Source organism: Salvelinus alpinus, chromosome 31, assembly GCF_045679555.1.
Source record: "Salvelinus alpinus chromosome 31, SLU_Salpinus.1, whole genome shotgun sequence".
Taxonomy (NCBI): Eukaryota; Metazoa; Chordata; class Actinopteri; order Salmoniformes; family Salmonidae; genus Salvelinus; species Salvelinus alpinus.
The window spans coordinates 42895857-42911158 of record NC_092116.1 but is presented as its reverse complement, the minus strand read 5'-3'; the positions used below and the strand labels follow the sequence as shown (position 1 = coordinate 42911158).

At 43.5% G+C, this 15302-nt stretch overlaps 1 protein-coding gene across 1 annotated transcript; it reads left to right on the top strand.

Annotated features, from left to right (window-relative positions):
- The first annotated feature begins 3540 nt into the window (after window positions 1-3540).
- LOC139561193 (Fc receptor-like protein 5) lies at window positions 3541-12129 on the top strand. The gene is made up of 4 exons (XM_071378139.1): window positions 3541-3764; window positions 4456-4698; window positions 10278-10319; window positions 11792-12129. The coding sequence occupies exons 1-4, from the start codon at window positions 3677-3679 to the stop codon at window positions 11812-11814; spliced, it is 396 nt and encodes a 131-aa protein (XP_071234240.1). The 5' UTR covers window positions 3541-3676; the 3' UTR covers window positions 11815-12129.
- The last annotated feature ends 3173 nt before the right edge of the window (window positions 12130-15302 follow it).

Here is a 15302-nt window from a genome sequence, read left to right as displayed (position 1 = left end):
TCCTCTATACCACCCACCTGGTAGTGTGGTGGATGGGACTACCAGCTTTCTGTAACCTAGAGGACAACCAGTGGGTCCATCTCCTCTATACCACCCACCTGGTAGTGTGGTGGATGGGACTACCAGCTCTCTGTAACCTAGAGGGCAACCAGTGGGTCCGTTCTGATTTCTTTGGTGAAGTCCAGGTTCCTGCTCTTCAGGCCAAAGGCAGATGACCTCAGGCCTTGGATATTCCAGGATGAGATAGTGAAGGTTTTGTGCTCCATAAAGTGTCCAATGTTGTTGGTTGTGTGGTTTGGCCTCCGACCTGTGGATGTGAGCAGAGCCTGCTGAGCATCTGGTACCTGCCATTGGTTTGGGCTAGTGTAAGAGTGGGGGTTGGGCCTGTTTGCCTGCTCAAGGCCTTGGCGTACGTGTGACTGTTATGTTGAGGCCCTCTTTGCTGAGTGGGGGTATGGGGTGGGCAGGAGGGGCAACTGGTTGGGGGAGGGGATGTGGCTGTTGGTGCTGTGGTCTGGGTGTAGGTCCTTTTGGTGTGGATCCTCTTGGTGCAGATCCTCTGGAAGAAGTTCTCACAGTTCATGGAGTTTGTCTCGCTGGTCTGGGTGTCCGTTGTTATGTTGCTCCTGTGTGATATATAGGCTGTTCAAGTCCAGGATGGGGACTGTTGTCTTGTAGAGATGGACCTGGTTATAAAGGCTGTTCAAGTCCAGGATGGGGACCGGTGTCTTGTAGAGATGGACCTGGTTATAAAGGCTGGTCAAGTCCAGGATGGGGACTGTTGTCTTGTAGAGATGGACCTGGTTATAAAGGCTGTTCAAGTCCAGGATGGGGACTGTTGTCTTGTAGAGATGGACCTGGTTATAAAGGCTGGTCAAGTCCAGGATGGGGACTGTTGTCTTGTAGAGATGACCTCGTTATAGAGGCTGTTCAAGTCCAGGATGGGGACTGTTGTCTTGTAGAGATGGACCTGGTTATAAAGGCTGGTCAAGTCCAGGATGGGGACTGTTGTCTTGTAGAGATGGACCTGGTTATAAAGGCTGTTCAAGTCTAGGATGGGGACTGTTGTCCTGTAGAGATGGACCTGGTTATAAAGGCTGTTCAAGTCCAGGATGGGGACTGGTGTCTTGTAGAGATGGACCTGGTTATAAAGGCTGTTCAAGTCTAGGATGGGGACTGTTGTCTTGTAGAGGTGGACCTGGTTATAGAGGCTGTTCAAGTCCAGGATGGGGACTGTTGTCTTGTAGAGATGGACCTCGTTATAGAGGCTGTTCAAGTCCAGGATGGGGACTGTTGTCTTGTAGAGATGGACCTGGTTATAAAGGCTGGTCAAGTCCAGGATGGGGACTGTTGTCTTGTAGAGATGGACCTGGTTATAAAGGCTGTTCAAGTCTAGGATGGGGACTGTTGTCCTGTAGAGATGGACCTGGTTATAAAGGCTGTTCAAGTCCAGGATGGGGACTGGTGTCTTGTAGAGATGGACCTGGTTATAAAGGCTGTTCAAGTCTAGGATGGGGACTGTTGTCTTGTAGAGGTGGACCTGGTTATAGAGGCTGTTCAAGTCCAGGATGGGGACTGGTGTCTTGTAGAGATGGACCTGGTTATAAAGGCTGTTCAAGTCCAGGATGGGGACTGTTGTCTTGTAGAGGTGGACCTGGTTTTATAGGCTGTTCAAGTCCAGGATGAGGACTGTTGTCTTGTAGAGGTGGACCTGGTTATAGAGGCTGTTCAAGTCCAGGATGAGGACTGTTGTCTTGTAGAGGTGGACCTCGTTATAGAGGCTGTACAAGTCTAGGATGGGGACTGTTGTCTTGTAGAGGTGGACCTGGTTATAAAGGCTGTACAAGTCTAGGATGGGGACTGTTGTCTTGTAGAGGTGGACCTGGTTATAAAGGTTGTTCAAGTCTAGGATGGAGTGGTGTCTTGTAGAGGTGGACCTGGTTATAAAGGTTGTTCAAGTCTAGGATGGGGACTGTTGTCTTGTAGAAGTGGACCTCGTTATATAGGCTGTTCAAGTCTAGGATGGAGTGGTGTCCTGTAGAGATGGACCTGGTTATATAGGCTGTTCAAGTCCACAATGGGGACTGTTGTCTTGTAGAGATGGACCTGGTTATAAAGGCTGTACAAGTCCAGGATGGGGACTGTTGTCTAGTAGAGTTGGACCTGGTTATATAGGCTGTTCAAGTCTAGGATGGAGTGGTGTCCTGTAGAGATGGACCTGGTTATATAGGCTGTTCAAGTCTAGGGTGGGGACTGTTGTCTTGTAGAGGTGGACCTGGTTATAGAGGCTGTTCAAGTCCAGGATGGGGACTGTTGTCTTGTAGAGATGGACCTGGTTATATAGGCTGTTCAAGTCCAGGATGGGGACTGTTGTCTTGTAGAGATGGACCTGGTTATAAAGGCTGTACAAGTCCAGGATGGGGACTGTTGTCTAGTAGAGATGGACCTGGTTATAAAGGCTGTTCAAGTCTAGGATGGGGACTGTTGTCTTGTAGAGATGGACCTGGTTATAAAGGCTGGTCAAGTCCAGGATGGGGACTGTTGTCTTGTAGAGATGGACCTGGTTATAGAGGCTGTTCAAGTCCAGGATGGGGACTGTTGTCTTGTAGAGATGGACCTGGTTATAAAGGCTGGTCAAGTCCAGGATGGGGACTGTTGTCTTGTAGAGATGGACCTGGTTATAAAGGCTGTTCAAGTCTAGGATGGGGACTGTTGTCTTGTAGAGATGGACCTGGTTATAAAGGCTTGTCAAGTCTAGGATGGGGACTGTTGTCCTGTAGAGATGGACCTGGTTATAGAGGCTGTTCAAGTCCAGGATGGGGACTGTTGTCTTGTAGAGGTGGACCTGGTTATAAAGGCTGTTCAAGTCCAGGATGGGGACTGTTGTCTTGTAGAGATGGAACTGGTTATAAAGGTTGTTCAAGTCCTGGATGGAGTGGTGTCTTGTAGAGATGGACCTCGTTATAGAGACTGTACAAGTCCAGGATGGAGTGGTGGGCCAAGTAAACATTTGGTTTTGAGACACAGTCACGGGAAGTGCTTGCATTCACTTGCTGTATGGTACCAGTGTAAGGTATTTTCTTTGTAGAAGGGTAGATATGACCCCTCTTGAGTTAGTGAAAGAGGGCACGCCATGTGTTTGGCCACCAGAGTTTATCCACTGTGTGTTTGGGGATAGTTTATTTTCTTGTATGTAGTCCGCCTGTGTTAATGTAACCAAGATGGAGTGTCACGTTATTTAACTACCACAGCTAGGTTTACCTATTTCTAGCTAGTATCTAGCTAGTCCGGCTGGGTTAATGTATCCAAGTTGTAGTCTCACGTTAGCTAACTAGCTAGCTACCACAGCTAGGTTGACCTTTTTCTAGCTAGTATCCTGCTAGTCTGCCTGGGTTAATGTAACCAAGTTGGAGGCTCACGTTAGCTATGCAAGAGAAAGCTACTGTACTCTACTCATTGCTTTCTCTCTCTCTCTCTCTGTTTCTCAGATCTTTCTCCTCCAGCCTCTCTGAGCATCAGTCCTGACAAATCTCAGTTTTCTAAATATGAGTCTGTCTCTCTGAGCTGTGAGGTTCAGGGGAACTCTACTGGATGGAGAGTGGTGAGGAACACATCGAGAGGAAACCTTTCAGAGTGTAATACTGACTGGGGAAAACAACAAGGGTCTTCATGCATCATGTCACTAATATCATCATACAGTGGAGTGTACTGGTGTGAGTCTGGGTCTGGAGAACACAGCAATGCTGTCAACATCACAGTACATGGTATGTCCACAAACACCATCTACTAACATTATAGTGTTTAGTGGTTCATCTGGTTTCAGATAGCTGATGTTATGTTTATATATGATGTTTATATATTATATACAGCTGGAGCTGTGATCCTGGAGAGACCTGTTTATATATTATATACAGCTGGAGCTGTGATCCTGGAGAGACCTGTTTATATATTATATACAGCTGGAGCTGTGATCCTGGAGAGACCTGTTTATATATTATATACAGCTGGAGCTGTGATCCTGGAGAGACCTGTTTATATATGGTGTTTATATATTATATACAGCTGGAGCTGTGATCCTGGAGAGACCTGTTTATATATGATGTTTATATATTATATACAGCTGGAGCTGTGATCCTGGAGAGACCTGTTTATATATGATGTTTATATATTATATACAGCTGGAGCTGTGATCCTGGAGAGACCTGTTTATATATGATGTTTATATATTATATGCAGCTGGAGCTGTGATCCTGGAGAGACCTGTTTATATATGATGTTTATATATTATATACAGCTGGAGCTGTGATCCTGGAGAGACCTGTTTATATATGATGTTTATATATTATATACAGCTGGTGCTGTGATCCTGGAGAGACCTGTTTATATATTATATACAGCTGGAGCTGTGATCCTGGAGAGACCTGTTTATATATGATGTTTATATATTATATACAGATGGAGCTGTGATCCTGGAGAGCCCTGCCCTTCCTGTGACTGAGGGAGATTCTGTGACTCTGCGCTGCAGATACAAGGGAACTCCCTCTAACCTCACAGCTGATTTCTACAAAGATGGATCCCTCATCAGGAATGAGACTACAGGAGAAATGACCATCCCTTCAGTATCCAAGTCAGATGAAGGACTCTACAAGTGTACCAACTCTGAAGAAGAATCACCAGAGAGCTGGATGACTGTGACAGGTGAGAATATGGATGGATACAAGATGGCGCCGATAGAGATGGCAGCTTTGCTTCTAGTCCATAGGAAACTATGCAGTATTTTGTTTTTTAATGTATTATTTCTTACATTGTTGTTAGCCCAGAAAACCTTAAGTTTTATTACATACAACTGGGAAGATATCAGAGAGACGTCAACTTAGCAGCACAACCAGCACTACGACCAGGAATACGACGTTCCTGAAGGGGAGCATTTGAACTGATTCCAGAAGCCGACCCAAAACAGCACCGCCGGAAGAGAGGGTGCCGGAGTGGTCTAGTGAGGCTTCAGATGCACGCACACCACCGCTTCCGAGTGTATTACTCGCTAATGTCCCGTCCCTAGTTAACAAAGTAGACGAAATCAGGGCAAGAGTTGCTTTCCAAAGAGATATCCGGGATCAAAAGGAAATTACTTTTGAAGAACAACCAGGCATCCTCTACTGACAGGACGAGGTCAGTATCCTTCCAGGATACCCGGGCCAGGTTGATTAGGTTGATCTAGCTTAGATTGTAGGATGGCCGGGGTGTTAACCTCTCTGGGGCAGGTGGGACGCAAACGTCCCACCGGCCAATATCCAGGGAAAATACAGCGCGGCATATTCAAATAACATGATATAAAAATCAAACTTTCATTAAATCACACATGTAAGATACCAAATTAAAGCTACACTTGTTGTGAATCCAGCCAACATGTCAGATTTCAAAAGGGCTTTTCGGCGAAAGCATAAGATGCTATTATCTGATGACAGCACAATGTCAACAAAGAGAGAGTAGCATATTTCAACACTGCAAGCACGACACAAAGCGCAGAAATAAAATATAAATCATGCCTTACCTTTGACCAAAATCTTTTGTTGGCACTCCAATATGTCCCATAAACATCAGAAATGGTCCTTTTGTTCAATTAATTCCGTCGATATATATCCAAAATGTCCATTTATTTGGACCGTTTCATCCAGAAAAACACATGTTCCAACTATCGCCACTTCACTACAAAATATATCAAAAGTTACATGTAAACTTTACCAAAACATTTCAAACTAATTTTGTAATACAACGTTAGGTATTTTTAAACGTTAATAATCGATCAATTTGAAGACAGGATGATCTGTGTCCAATACAAAAGAAAACAAACTGACGCAACTTTTTTCGTAACGTGGCTCTCTCAAAAAATTTACTTCATGTGACCCTCATTTACGATAGCCCTACTTCTTCAGTACACAAAGGAATAACCTCAACCAATTTCCAAGGACTGGTGACATCCAGTGGAAGCGGTAGGAACTGCAAGCAAGTCAATTAGAAATCTGGTGTCTCTGGCGATGAATGGGCAGAGAGGGTAAGATAGCTACACACAGGGCCTGGGTTCGAGGCTGGGGTCAACAGATAAACAAAATGAGGTACCGTGTTACTGAACAGTCCAGTAGGCATCAGCTGTGTAGCCGAGTGATCATAGGGTCCAATAAGCAGCAATGGACGAAACAGGGAGCCGCTCGGCAGTCGTCACTACGCTAGGCGAGCAGGAGATACAGCACTCAGTGAGTTAGCGGGCCGGGGCTAGTAGCTAGGTCCTCACCGACATCAACGACACAGAGGCCGGTTGAGGGCACATCGGCAGACCAGTCGTGATGGATCGGCAGGGCTCCGTGTTGACAAAGCGTCCAGGCCAATTGGCAAGAGAGGTACTGTAGTTAGTGTACTTCATTTGCTAGCCGGGGGAATGGGCCTAGCTCGAGGCTAACTGGTGCTTGCTTCTGGACAAGGGCGATAGCCATTCGGTAGCAGCTAGCTAGCTGCGATGAACTGGTGTAATGGTCCAGAGCTTGCGGCAGGAATCCGGGTTATGTCTTGGGGGGAAAACAGCAGTCCGATATGCGGGCTATATCACCGACAAACTGAAATGGTCCACGCACACAGACAGTGGTGAAGAAGGCGAAGAAGGTGCAACAGCGCCTCTTCAACCTCAGGAGGCAACTGCACCGCCCACAACCGCAAGGCTCTCCAGAGGGTGGTGCCGTCTGCACAACACATTACCGGGGGCAAACTACCTGCCCTCCAGGACACCTACAACACATGATGTCACAGGAAGGCAAAAAGATCATCAAGGACAATGACCACCTGAGCCACTGCCTGTTCACCCCGCGTCCATCCAGAATGCGAGGTCAGTACAGGTGCATCAAAGCTGGGACAGAGAGATTGAAAAACAGCTTCTATCTCAAGGCCATCAGATAGTTAAGTGGCTGCTGCCTACATACAGACTTGAAATCATCCGCCACTTTAATAAATGGAACACCTGTCACTTAAATAATGTTTACACATCTAACATTACTCATCTCATATGTACTTACTGTATCCTTCACTATCTATTCTTTACTATCTATTGCATCTTAGCCGCTCTGTCACTGCTCATCCATATATTCATATTTATATATTCTTATTCCATTCCTTTACTAGATTGTGTGTATTAGGTTTTGTTGTGGAATTCTTAGATATTACCTGATAGATGCTGCTGCACTGTTGGAACTAGAAGCATAAGCATTTCACTACACAATAACATCTGCTAACCATGTGTATGTGACCAATAACATCTGCTAACCATGTGTATGTGACCAATAACATCTGCTAACCATGTGTATGTGACCAATAACATCTGCTAACCATGTGTATGTGACCAATAACATCTGCTAACCATGTGTATGTGACCAATAACATCTGCTAACCATGTGTATGTGACCAATAACATCTGCTAACCATGTGTATGTGACCAATAACATCTGCTAACCATGTGTATGTGACCAATAACATCTGCTAACCATGTGTATGTGACCATTAACATCTGCTAACCATGTGTATGTGACCAATAACATCTGCTAACCATGTGTATGTGACCAATAACATCTGCTAACCATGTGTATGTGACCAATAACATCTGCTAACCATGTGTATGTGACCAATAACATCTGCTAACCATGTGTATGTGACCAATAAAATTTGATTTGATACTGATTTGATATTGATTTGATATGAGAAACCTTGACATTCAGATTATTTGGTCCTTCTTTACACCGTTAATTGGTGCTAAAACCTGCATTACGAACTGGGTGGCTCCAGCCCTGAATGCTAACTGGCTGACTCCATGAATGCTTACTGGCTGACAGCTGTGGTATATCAAACCGTATTCCACGGGTATTCCACCAGTTTATAATAGCAATAAGGCACCTCGGGGGTGTTGTGGTATGTGACCAATATACAACGGCTTTCTTGCTTCTAGGTCACCAGGCGTTATGGCTCAAACCTGTCACCATTGTTACATCAGCGCATTATGACACTCACCTGGACTCCATCACCTCCTTGATTATCTTCCCTATATATGTCACTCACCTGGACTCCATCACCTCCTTGATGATCTTCCCTATATATGTCACTCACCTGGACTCCATCACATCCTTGATGATCTTCCCTATATATGTCACTAACCTGGACTCCATCACCTCCTTGATTATCTTCCCTATATATGTCACTCACCTGGACTCCATCACCTCCTTGATTATATTCCCTATATGTGTCCCTCACCTGGACTACATCACCTCCTTGATTATCTTCCCTATATATGTCACTCACCTGGACTCCATCACCTCCTTGATGATCTTCCCTATATATGTCACTCACCTGGACTCCATCACCTCCTTGATGATCTTCCCTATATATGTCACTCACCTGGACTCCATCACATCCTTGATTATCTTCCCTATATATGTCACTAACCTGGACTCCATCACCTCCTTGATTATCTTCCCTATATATGTCACTCACCTGGACTCCATCACCTCCTTGATTATCCTCCCTATATATGACACTCACCTGGACTCCATCACCTCCTTGATTATCTTCCCTATATATGTCACTCACCTGGACTCCATCACCTCCTTGATTATCTTCCCTATATATGACACTCACCTGGACTCCATCACCTCCTTGATTAACTTCCCTATATATGTCACTCACCTGGACTCCATCACCTCCTTGATTATCTTCCCTATATATGTCACTCACCTGGACTCCATCACCTCCTTGATTATCTTCCCTATATATGTCACTCACCTGGACTCCATCACCTCCTTGATTATCTTCCCTATATATGTCACTCACCTGGACTCCATCACCTCCTTGATTATCTTCCCTATATATGTCACTCACCTGGACTCCATCACCTCCTTGATTATCTTCCCTATATATGACACTCACCTGGACTCCATCACCTCCTTGATTATCTTCCCTATATATGTCACTCACCTGGACTCCATCACCTCCTTGATTATCTTCCCTATATATGTCACTAACCTGGACTCCATCACCTCCTTGATTATCTTCCCTATATATGTCACTCACCTGGACTCCATCACCTCCTTGATTATCTTCCCTATATATGTCACTCACCTGGACTCCATCACCTCCTTGATTATCTTCCCTATATATGTCACTAACCTGGACTCCATCACCTCCTTGATTATCTTTAACCATGAAAATATACTGAACATTTACATTATGAACAGAATAACATGAAAATATACTGAACATTTTACATTCATAAACAGAATACTAAATCTCTGTTCATGTACAGTACAGTATATATACAGTTGAGGTCGGAAGTTTACATACACTTAGGTTGGAGTCATTGAAACTAGTTTTTCAACCACTCCACAAATTTCTTGTTAACAAACTATAGTTTTGGCAAGTCGGTTAGGACATCTATTTTGTGGATGACACAAGTAATATTTCCAACAATTGTTTACAGACAGATTATAGTGTAATTTCTTGCCATATCCATGTTTCTCTCCAGTGTTTTACATTTTCTTTCTCTGCTGCAGTTCCAACTCCAGCAGTCCCAGTGTTGTCCATGTCTCTTCCCAGGCTGCTGTGTAGTCTACTGGTGGGGTCTCCCTACCTGCTGGTGACCATCATACTGTTGGTGAAATGCTGCAGGAGCAGGGCTCAAGGTGAGAACCTGAGTTTATACAGGATCACCTCATTCCAGCAGAATACCTTTTGTAAATCAGAATTATATCACACGGACTGACAATACTGCAGCAGCTCTGACTGAGTTATGTTGTAAAGTGTTGATAACTGTAGCTCTGATTGAACCATGTTGTAAACTCTTGATAACTGTATCTCTGATTGAACCATGTTTAAAGTGTTGATAACTGTATCTCTGATTGAACCATGTTGTAAAGTGTTGATAACTGTATCTCTGATTGAACCATGTTGTAAAGTGTTGATAACTGTATCTCTGATTGAACCATGTTGTAAAGTGTTGATAACTGTATCTCTGATTGAACCATGTTGTAAAGTGTTGATAACTGTATCTCTGATTGAACCATGTTGTAAAGTGTTGATAACTGTATCTCTGATTGAACCATGTTGTAAAGTGTTGATAACTGTATCTCTGATTGAACCATGTTGTAAAGTGTTGATAACTGTATCTCTGATTGAACCATGTTGTAAAGTGTTGATAACTGTATCTCTGATTGAACCATGTTGTAAAGTGTTGATAACTGTCTGTTTAGGTGAAACCAGGGTACCCAGGAAGACCCAACAAGACCAATTAGGTGAGTTTCTACCTTACAACACAACAGCTGCAGGGGCAAAATATGGTATTCTGAACACAGTGTGTACTATATTATATTACCTCTTAGTAGAATTAGAAAATAGGAAGGATTAGAGTCAACTACCAAAATATGTCACTGATATGTTTTTCATGATCAGTAAACATACATATTTTTTTAACCTTTTATTTAAGTTAAATAAGTTAAAAACTAATTCTTATTTTCAATGACAGCCTACGAACAGTGGGTTATCTGCCTTGTTCAGGGGCAGAACAACAGATTTTTACTTTGTCAGCTCAGGGACTCGATCTTGCAACCATGCGGTACTAGTCCAACACTCTAAACACTAGGCTACCTGCATTTTGAAGTAAATAGCCTTGGTTTTGACAAGGTGTAAATATCCTAGGTATTGATAAGGAGTAAATAGCCCAGGTATTGATAAGGAGTAAATAGCCTGGGTATTGATAATGAGTAAATAGTCCTGGTATTGATAAGGAGTAAATAGCTCAGGTGTTGATAAGGAGTAAATAGCCCAGGTATTGATAAGGAGTAAATAGCCCGGGTATTGATAATGAGTAAATAGCCCAGGTATTGATACGGAGTAAATAGCCCAGGTATTGATACGGAGTAAAAAGTCCAGGTATTGATAAGGAGTAAATAGCCATGGTATTGATAAGGAGTAAATAGCCCTGGTATTGATAAGGAGTAAATAGCCCTGGTATTGATAAGGAGTAAATAGCGCAGGTGTTGATAAGGAGTAAATAGCCCAGGTATTGATAAGGAGTAAATAGCCTGGGTATTGATAATGAGTTAATAGTCCTGGTATTGATAAGGGAGAGCTGGACACAAGGAGTTAAAAGCCCTGGTATTGATAAGTAGTAAATAGCCCAGGTATTGATAAGGAGTAAAAAGCCCAGGTATTGATAAGGAGTAAATAGCTCAGATGTTGATAAGGAGTAAATAGCCCAGGTATTGATATGGAGTAAATAGCCCTGGTATTGATAAGGAGTAAATAGCCCGGGTATTGATATGGAGTAAATAGCCCGGGTATTGATATGGAGTAAATAGCCCTGGTATTGATGAGGACTAAATAGCCCAGGTATTGATAAGGAGTAATTATCCCATGTATATATAAGGAGTAATTATCCCATGTATTTTTAAGGAGTAATTATCCTTGCTATTGATAATGAGTTAATAGCCCTGGTATTGATAAGGGAGAGCTGGACATAAGGAGTTAATAGCCCTGGTTTTGATAAATGGTAAATAGCCCTGGTAATGATAATTAGGAAATTGCCCTGGTATTGATAAGGGAGAACTGGACATAAGCACAAGCCCCATTGGAAGTAATTTGATATGATTCTAAGTAGCACAGTATTGACTAGTAAATCATCTGATATGATTTACATTTCTAAGTGGTTCTGTATTGGATAAGTAAATACATGGCCACACTGATGAACTACTTCTGTGTTGAACAGGTGATCATGTTGAAGAAGAGTGAGGCTGAGATCACCTGATCACCATAACAACCATCAGAATGGAACACATGGAATTCTAATATAGAACTGTGAGTCACAATGCTGTATGTTGTTACATTGTAGCTCCACCAGCTGGAACAATAGTGGCATTTGATCAAATGTGATCTATTAACTGATACATGTATTATTCTGATTGGAATGTGTTTTAATATAATGTGTGTTGTATTATTCATTCAGCAGCTTTAACATCAGTCATATACTGGTCATATACTGTATAGCATTATGGTTGATACATTGTAAATGCCTTAACTTTTCATGTCTATACAGATCAACTGATAGGTGTTTACATTTACATTTAAGTGATTTAGCAGACGCTCTTATCCAGAGCGACTTACAAATTGGAAAGTTCATACATATTCATCCTGGTCCCCCCGTGGGGAATGAACCCACAACCCTGGCGTTGCAAGCGCCATGCTCTACCAACTGAGCCACACGGGACCACGAGGTTCAGGCATTATTGTTACAGGTTCAGTATAATGTTATACCGTTACATGTTACAGAGATAGAAAACATACAGGAGAGGATAATTCAATTACTATAATTATTATCTTTATTTTCCCATTTTGGTCTCTATAGTAGTTCATCATTATTTTATTGAAACATTAAACTAATGTAGTCCTATTGTTTTATTGTGTTTGTTTTGTGCAAAACCATTATTTTTCATTTAATCATCTAGCTAAGATATTGCTTTTGTCTTTGTATCATATAGAATTAAATTTTCCTCAACCATGTAGCCTGTTTTTTAATCTGTTCTGAATGACATCACAACCACTCTGTTTTTAATCCCCCTACATCCCCCAGGGCCTTGAGTATCTTCTAAATGCTCCATTCCAGGTTCCCCCTACAGCCCCCAGGGCATTGAGTGTCTTCTAAATACTCCATTCCAGGTTCCCCCTACAGCCCCCAGGGCCTTGAGTATCTTCTAAATACTCCATTCCAGGTTCCCCCTACAGCCCCCAGGGCCTTGAGTATCTTCTAAATACTCCATTCCAGGTTCCACCTACAGCCCCCAGGGCCTTGAGTATCTTCTAAATACTCCATTCCAGGTTCCCCCTACAGCCCCCAGGTCCTTGAGTATCTTCTAAATGCTCCATTCCAGGTTCCCCCTACAGCCCCCAGGGCCTTGAGTATCTTCTAAATACTCCATTCCAGGTTTCCCCTACAGCCCCCAGGGCCTTGAGTATCTTCTAAATACTCCATTCCAGGTTCCACCTACAGCCCCCAGGGCCTTGAGTATCTTCTAAATACTCCATTCCAGGTTTCCCCTACAGCCCCCAGGTCCTTGAGTATCTTCTAAATACTCCATTCCAGGTTCCCCCTACAGCCCCCAGGTCCTTGAGTATCTTCTAAATACTCCATTCCAGGTTTCCCCTACATCCCCCAGGTCCTTGAGTATCTTCTAAATACTCCATTCCAGGTTTCCCCTACAGCCCCCAGGGCCTTGAGTATCTTCTAAATACTCCATTCCAGGTTTCCCCTACAGCCCCCAGGGCCTTGGGTATCTTCTAAATGCTCCATTCCAGGTTTCCCCTACAGCCCCCAGGGCCTTGAGTATCTTCTAAATACTCCATTCCAGGTTCCCCCTACAGCCCCCAGGGCCTTGAGTATCTTCTAAATACTCCATTCCAGGTTCCACCTACAGCCCCCAGGGCCTTGAGTATCTTCTAAATACTCCATTCCAGGTTCCCCCTACAGCCCCCAGGTCCTTGAGTATCTTCTAAATGCTCCATTCCAGGTTCCCCCTACAGCCCCCAGGGCCTTGAGTATCTTCTAAATACTCCATTCCATGTTCCCCCTACAGCCCCCAGGGCCTTGAGTATCTTCTAAATACTCCATTCCAGGTTCCCCCTACAGCCCCCAGGGCCTTGAGTATCTTCTAAATACTCCATTCCAGGTTTCCCCTACAGCCCCCAGGGCCTTGAGTATCTTCTAAATACTCCATTCCAGGTTCCCCCTACAGCCCCCAGGGCCTTGAGTATCTTCTAAATACTCCATTCCATGTTCCCCCTACAGCCCCCAGGGCCTTGAGTATCTTCTAAATACTCCATTCCAGGTTTCCCCTACAGCCCCCAGGGCCTTGAGTATCTTCTAAATACTCCATTCCAGGTTCCCCCTACAGCCCCCAGTCATTTCTGCCATACTGCTCACAACTATCTAGTCAACAACTGACAGTGAAAGTCACATTTATTTTATATGATCAATGTTCTTGGCACATCCCAAGCTGTTGTAAAATGAAATATTTACTACAACCTAGTTGTTGTCCAGTGGTGATTTTAGCAGTAAATCTTGGTGAGGCAAGGACATTTTTTTCGATTCATGCCAACAAAGCCACTACACAACACTAAACAATTCATTAATTGCACAATAACATTGACAAACTTGCACACAAAACTGTTAGGGCCTACATAACGCTGTCCCAACAGCAGAGCCTTCTTTTCAGCACCATGGAGTGACTCCTTACCACTGCTACCCCTGAGCCTCAGTGGAGCCTTGTCTGGCAGCGAAACAGTTCATTCAGCCTCATTTACTGCCTTTTTAAAAACATAGCTGATGTGGCTGACTTGTTTAAACAAATGTGGTTTCTACTGACAATTGAGATGAACAAACTATGGCATAAGGGAACGATGAGTGAATAAGAGGCGGTCTTAATTTTGATTAAGACAATGAGTGAACTGAGACGGACGTAGTCAATATAACTATTTGTTCAGCACTTTTGAAATGTGACGGAATTCAGAACATGGGCCGTTCTTACAGTATTCTCCCTGTTAACCAAGTCAGAACCGTAGGATATAAAAAGGGGGCATATAAGCAGACAATGAAAGCTCTTACTATATTTGATGATGGCATTTCTCTAAAACTGTTTATAGGCTACATGTGCACCACCAAGTCAGAACTGTAGGCTAAATTATGAGGGGGAAAGAGACCAAATTGTTTGGGTGAGGATCATGGGCTACTAACAGCTTACCTCCCAACATACACGTAGGATGGCTTTCTTAGCTACAGTTCCATGTGGAACACACAGACACAGAAGACAACCACCCACGAAACCCAGGTGAAAAAAGGCTACCTAAGTATGATTCACAATCAGAGACAACGATCGACACCTGCCTCTGATTGAGAATCATACCAGGCCAAACGAAAAAAACAACATAGAAAAACGAACATAGATAACTAAAACAAAGAAATAACACAAGAACTAGGGTCAGAACGTGACAACACCAAGACAGTCATCAAGAGGGCACGATTTTCAGTCCCCCTCAGGAGACTGAAAAGATTTGGCATGGGTCCCCAGATCCTCAAAAAGTTATACAGCTTAACCATCGAGAGCATCCTGACCGGTTGCATCACCGCCTGGTATGGCAGCTGATCGGCCTCCGACCACAAGGCACTACAGAGGGTAGTGCGTACGGCCCAGTACATCACTGGGTTCAAGCTTCCTGCCATGCAGGAC